The sequence below is a fragment of the Sesamum indicum genome, linkage group LG3 (assembly GCF_000512975.1).
Source record: "Sesamum indicum cultivar Zhongzhi No. 13 linkage group LG3, S_indicum_v1.0, whole genome shotgun sequence".
Taxonomy (NCBI): domain Eukaryota; kingdom Viridiplantae; phylum Streptophyta; class Magnoliopsida; order Lamiales; family Pedaliaceae; genus Sesamum; species Sesamum indicum.
In genome coordinates this window covers 235,884-242,930 of record NC_026147.1, presented here as the reverse complement: position 1 = coordinate 242,930, position 7,047 = coordinate 235,884, and the positions used below count along the sequence as shown (strand labels likewise).

General features: G+C 31.0%; 1 protein-coding gene across 1 annotated transcript; it reads right to left on the bottom strand.

The window, feature by feature from the left end:
* On the bottom strand, positions 5,693 to 7,047 carry LOC105156826 (transcription factor MYB108). The gene is made up of 3 exons (XM_011073056.2): positions 6,715 to 7,047; positions 6,444 to 6,573; positions 5,693 to 6,329 (listed from the first exon to the last, which is right to left on the bottom strand). Exons 1-3 carry the CDS (start codon positions 6,884 to 6,886, stop codon positions 5,702 to 5,704), a joined length of 930 nt encoding a protein of 309 aa, XP_011071358.1. The 5' UTR covers positions 6,887 to 7,047; the 3' UTR covers positions 5,693 to 5,701.

Genomic DNA, 7,047 nt, shown 5'->3' with positions numbered 1-7,047 from the left:
GCTTCTGCACATGCCCACTCATTCATTTATTTATTACATTTACGGCTTCATCAAAAACCCACACTGCATTTCTCATAATTAGCCTTTGCTCATCTCAATTTTTATCCAATTATACATAATATTATCATTAATATGTGTTAGTTTCATCCGCTTATAATTCATACCAATACAAATTCATATAAACCACACTCAACTTTCCATACATACATAACTAGGTTCCTTTCTATATTTTCATTGAAACTCCACCTTTATATTAATAATAGGGGTATATAATTACACTTTCTTTCCCTCTAAGTTTCGTCCAATTAATTATACCTAGTTTTATGATTAAATTACTTTTATATGTTTTTATACGTTAATGTATGTGAAAATGTATATTTTTACTGTGATAAAAATAATTTAGTTAAAAAAATATATTTGATCTACAATAAAATAATAATAATAATTTTTAATTATATCAAATTTTTAAGAAAGCAGAATATAATGGTTCCCAAATACTACAGTAGGAGGGTTGATATTTGATTTGATAGCAATCCACCACTTTTGAGACGGCTGTGCAGTCACTCACAAACCACATTAATATTGAATAGGACCCCATTGTCTTCCACGTGGCACCTGTCAAAAGTTCCTAGGAGATGAAGTCATCCAAATTCGTCCATGTGGCAACGATGGAAGACTTGACAAAGATAAGAATATAAATATAACAATTATTTATGGATCGTTAAAAGGAAAAACCAACAAACTCATCATCATGCAGTTGTGCACTGCATTAGTATTTGCTTCCTAGGTGTGTGTCTATATATATATATATATATATATATATATATTAGGATTAATTACACCTATTTCTTCTTTTAAATGCGAAATATATTTTTTATCTTAAAATTTTTTAAAATTATACATAATTACATTTTTTTAAATTTTTTTTGTCTATACCTAACTATCTTTTATTCGAGTTTGGATGAAAAGTATTGACACTAGCAAAAAAAAAAATACATAAATTTCAAATTTACCCCTTATTTTGACATTCATGTGTAATAATTTTATACTTTTAAAAAAAAAAAATGTAATGATGTTAATCTTACTCATATATAGATAATACATCTATTCATTTTTAAGTTTAAAAATATATATAAAAATATGAAATGAGGAGAAAAATTAAAAATTTATATATCTTTTTGTTAACTCAGTAATTTTTCATTTAAATCTTAACGAAATGGGGTCGAGTGTAAATAGAGAATTTTCGAAAGGGATGTAGGAGTAATTTTAAATTTTTTTTTGGAGGAAAATGTAATTTTATATTTTTGGAAGGATTTTTCTTATAATTAATCCTATATGTTTTATACTATGACCTCGTTGGTTCGTGTGATAAGATTAGGCATGATTTTTGGTGGGATAGAAAATAAAATGATAACTAAATCTATTATCCATTATATAGCAATTGGTTTAACGTATTATATGTGTGATATCATTTGTGATAATATAATATAATAATTGGTTGAAGGAATCACAAAATATAATAAAATGTAAAAAAACCATTAAGGACATCATGTTTTAAGTTATTTTTATTTTAACATTATAACTTCTGAATAATTACAAAAGATAAAAACGTGATGGGCTTTTGTCTCAATTTCAGGATATAACTTTTTGCAATAAAAATATTTAGATTTATTTTGTACCAATTGAAAAATAAAATTTTATTTTTATTTGGATTTATTTTGTAACAATTGGAAAATAAATTCAAACCCAGCAGATGGTATGTTTTGAAATCAAATCAAATTTGATTTTCTTAATCTTCATGTGGTTTTGTGTAAATGGCATGATTGGCGGAATTGATGCTTTGTTTAAATGGCATTATTGGCAGAAGGGGTGTTACAATTTTTATTTAAACACTGCACTAAGAGGGTTCAATGGGGAGCTGCTAATCAAGACTACAAAAGGTTGATGGTGAAACTCATTTGATACACAACACTACAAACTCACATTACTACCATCTATCTGCTCTTGCTTGTGTTCTCTCGTGGCCTCACTCTCAATTTTTTAAATTTGAGCTTAAGTCTTGCAACGAGCTTATGGGTGTTTTTTGAGGTATTCTTTGGTATAATGTAAAAATCGATAGAATTATAACTGTCTTATTCTAGGAAAAATAACGTTGTACCCGAAGCACTTGATACGAGGCGTTTATTTTTTTCAAGGCAAGTAATTAAAATCGCAATTCGGTTAAGTTTGAGATTATTCAGCTAATATACCGTCTCCAATCAACTCCAACCATCCGCTATCATCAAATCCTAATGAGCACTTCTCCAGTCTTATTGCTGAACTACGACAATAAATGAGAAATAGTCATGATGAAATGGAAAAACATAGAAGCGATATATCAAGACATGTTTATTACCAATAATGGGCCGAACGGAAGGTTGTCCAATTGAATCGCAAAAACACAATTCTCCAATTGGAGATTGGAGCACTGAAGGCAGATCACAAGGATGAAATTGAACAACTTTAATAGGAAAACAACAACTCTGTGATCAAGTAGTCGATCTCAAAGAACACATAAACAAACTGGCTGAGATGATACCTGACAAACCGGAGAAGGATCCTGAAGAGGACCTCATGGAGTATCAAGATGATGACTGTGAACTAACTGATGCCAGTATAGTAGACTGAGAAATATAATTGGTAATGAGTTGATGGTATACAACTCATGTCTTGGTATTTACTGCTTTAAGTATTTAATTATTTGTAATAATTGGTTCATTAAATACGGTATATATACATGCTCAATGAATGTGAACACTTTTCAGATCTGTTTATCTAGTTATTTTGATACAAAAACAACATAATGACCAAATTTTTCCACCATCAAGTGGATATATATATATATATAGGGAAAAATGCAAGCAACCCCCTTGCGATATCACAAATGAGCAAATTACCCCCTTATGAAAAAATAAATAGCGATTTATCCCCCTGTATTTTTTAAAATACAACAATTTACCCCCCTATGATTTTTAAAATGAAGCAATTTACCTCCCTGTATAAGGAGGTAAATTGCTTCATTTTAAAAAGTATAAGGGGGTAAATTGCTATATTTTTTTCATAGGGGGGTAATGTGCTCATTTTTAATATTACAGGGGGATAAATTGCTATTCACCCTATATATATATATACATTGTTTGCATCATAAATTTAACTTTTCTGTAGTGAAGTTAATTGTAGGTTGCAGAGGTATGTAGTTCACTGTTGTTCTTGTTTTTCACATTTTTCCTGCTATTGATTTGTATTTTGTATCACATTTAGTATGTGTGTTCTATATTTAAATTATAATTTAATTTAAATATATTTTCTAATTCTTAAAAGGAGCACGTGATAATTGAACAAATATATGTGACATTAAAGTATCATAAAAAATCGACAATGATGGATTATTCCCTGCTAAATAGTGCATTGCAACTGAATCTGGACTGCAATTTTATAAATTACAAGGACTGAATTAAAATTAAATAAATCCCACAAAAAAATATTAATTATGATGAGTTTAAGCTTTAAAATTTGAAAAGATATAAGTAATGGGACGTGACTCAACAAAACAATTAAAACCTTCTAATCTCTTGGGATTATAATATATAAGATCATGTTATATGAATAATTAAAAATATTATCCCAAGATAATTTTCAATTCGATATATATTTATATATATATATATAGAGAGAGAGAGAGAGAGATAATTAATTACGAGAAGAGGACATCATCACAACGTTAATATTGGGAGTGTTAAAATGACATCATGGATAGTAAGGTGTATAGGGGGGTGAGTGGGATTTGGTCGACGAGGAATGGAAGCCCAAACGCAATTGAATGCACACGTGGAAGCTCCGCAACCTGTCTTCACTCTTAGGACCACTTGCGTTGCGACGATGCCTTCTCTCCTTCTCCACATGTACATACATACTCACGCACGCTGCCTACAATTTTTTACACAGATTTTCCCGCCGCCACGCTCCCTACCCTTCATTTCTCTCTCTTACTTTCTCTCACTACTCTATGTATAAACATACGGGTGCCAATTTAATACATATATATATATATATATATATTTTATTTTATTTTGATAGAATAAACACTAACAAAAATTATATTATTTTATTTATCAATAATTAATGAATTGAAAAATGATTCCATAATATTTAATAAGGACGAAGATGAAGAAAGTAATCTATAATTACTATAACTTGTTTGAATTATTTTGTTATGAATAATTTCATTTATACTTGAAATTTTATTTTTTCTATTTGAATTAGGCCATGAACAATATTATTTATGATTGATATCTAAAATTTTGTTATTATATATATATTTATAAAATAGGTTTCAGGTCCACTCAAACTCATCCCATTGCCATCCTTATATATATATATATATGTATATGATATTTTTGTATTTATATCCATTTTGGTTTTACATATTTGAGGTACGTACATAGTGATCTTGTACAATTCCATCACGCACGTACGTTTTCAATTCTTGACCCCCACCCCCATCCCCATATATGTATCTCATCGATATTTCCAATCCCTACAATTTCTTAACAATTGCCTGCCCTTGGTGTCCATTAATGTGGTATGGTCCCCAATTGGCTAAAGTATTTTCAGTGAAAATGAAATAAAAAGCATACATATATAGATAGATAGATGAATTTATTTCAACTATTGAATTTCGACATCTGCAATATATATATAAAAGGTGGATATCGTCAATTACCGGCGATACTATTCCCATTTGTAGCTGTAAAGTTTGATTTGAATTGTTGTAATTAGTGCGAACAATCCTACTTGTAATTATCCGAATGTTTATTAATATCTGTAATTTCAATATATATATAGTATGATAAAATTTGTTATACATAAATAATTAATTAATTAAAGTTGATATATTTATAAAATAAAAAGATTATATCTTTGTTCATATAATAGAAAACCAAAGGAATTAATAGTAATATATATTGGTATTATTACTTTTAAAAAGGTCCACAAAAGTATAGAATCAGGATATAAAGTTAAACAACAACCATATAATTGTGTAGTTCCATGGCTTATGCAATAATTAAGACAAGTTTTATTCATATATGCATATGGTTGGATTAAGGTTGTAAGGCACTGCGCATTTGGAAGAATAGCATCAATTTTATCACACTGATATTTTCTTGTTATATAAAAATTTATAAACTAAGAATATATATATTGGAATTGGATATCGTCCCTAATTAATGATTGGGGTGCTACCTTTTTTCCTTAATCTGGAAATAAAACGGATCTGCTTCAGTTCCCCAATGCCAAAATCCCACAACTCCAAATGTATACAAAATAATTTACTCAGATTTATGATAATAATTAACTGCCAACAAAGACATTTAACTAAATATATATAGTAGTAGTAATTAAAACAACAGAATTGGGATATTATATATAGTCAATTCCAAAGAATTAATAATGTCAAAATTAAACCCTGCAGATTGAGTTACAATTTTATCCCCCACGAACTACATTAAATTTGTAAAACAAAGTAAAAAGAAAAATATGGAAAGTTCAAAAAAAAAAAAAAAAAAAATCCTGTTCGTTTCCACAAATTAACCTAAACAATAATTTCTGGGTGCTTTTCCCTTTTGGACTGGATTATTGTATTGAATTAATGTTCCATGTTTTAAACGTTGCTGATGTTGAATTGCTGTTGTAAGAACCACATGTCATCAACATTCCACAAGTTGTCTGATCCATCTCCGCCCTCCATCCATTCACTGTTTTGCTCCATAAAATCCAACCCTTGGTTAAAATTATAACCTGCGGTGGGGCTGGTCAGAGATTGATCGCCATAAGAAAGCTGATTCGCTGGATAATAATCTTGATTGTTTCCCTGATTATTACTATTATGAACTGCTGGATAGTTATTGTAACACTCCGTCAGCTCAGAAACCGGCGTCCCAAAGGATTCCGAGGATGCGGCGGCGCTGGAATTTTCCGGCGTATAGGTATGAACTCCGCCGATATTATTCGGGTGTGGCAGCAAAATCTGGTTCTGACCCATGTTAAGATTACTACTGTTTTGGTTGTTGATGTGGTAAGTAGTAGTGGCGGTGGTGGAGGAGGCAGCGGCGGCAGCTTGGATTCTCTCAACTAATCTTGGCATCCAGAGGTAACGCATGGTGTCCTTAAATTGCTTGCTGTTGACGTCACATTTGAGCTGCTTAGCATGCTTTTGGACCCGTGTCCTCCAGTAATTCTTGATCTCATTGTCGGTTCTACCAGGCAAATGCTGAGCAATTTTCGACCACCTGCGCGTCCCCCACAAACAATATATGTATAATTATTAAGATCATGTTGAATTTATAGATTTATTTGAAATAGATGATATATATATATATATAAAGGTGTGTATGTATGTATACCTATTGCCCCATCGAGAATGAAGTTCAAGAATCAAAAGCTGTTCTTCGAGAGTGATATTCCCACGTCGAACATCGGGGCGCAAATAGTTGAGCCATCTCAATCTGCAGCTCTTCCCAGTTCTTTTCAGACCTGTAATATATATATATATATAGAAGGGGGAGAATTAATTAAGACAAAAAGTAATTTATATATATATATATATAAATTGGTAAAGTAGATAATTTTCTTAAAAAGAAAAAAAAGAAAGAAATGAAAGAAGTGTATATAGACCTGCAGAGCGAGCGAGAGAATTCCATCGGCCTTCGCCATGATGAGCTATGTAGTTGATGAGGGTGAAGTCTTCTTCAACCGTCCATGGCCCTCTTCTGAGGTCCATGTTGTTGTTTTCTTCCTCACTTTGGACGTCCACGTTTCCAACTCTACTACCGTCACCTTGCTCCATATCTTTCTTGATGGATGGAGGGATGGATGATTGATCGAAACAAGGTTGATGATGATGACGATGATATTGAAGAGAACAACTCTTTGATCTTGAATTTGCAATTGGTGGGATATATATGAGAGAGAGAGAGAGAGAGAGGATGTAAGAGGATAGAGAAGGTG

Bases quoted from the DNA above. Each gene is read 5' to 3' on its own strand.
- LOC105156826 (XM_011073056.2), bottom strand. From the start codon at position 6,886: ATGGAGCAAGGTGACGGTAGTAGAGTTGGAAACGTGGACGTCCAAAGT. The intron at 6,574-6,714 runs GTCTATATACAC...TATATATTACAG, and splicing joins TTCTCTCGCTCGCTCTGCAG to GTCTGAAAAGAACTGGGAAG. The intron at 6,330-6,443 runs GTATACATACAT...GGGGACGCGCAG, and splicing joins CATTCTCGATGGGGCAATAG to GTGGTCGAAAATTGCTCAGC.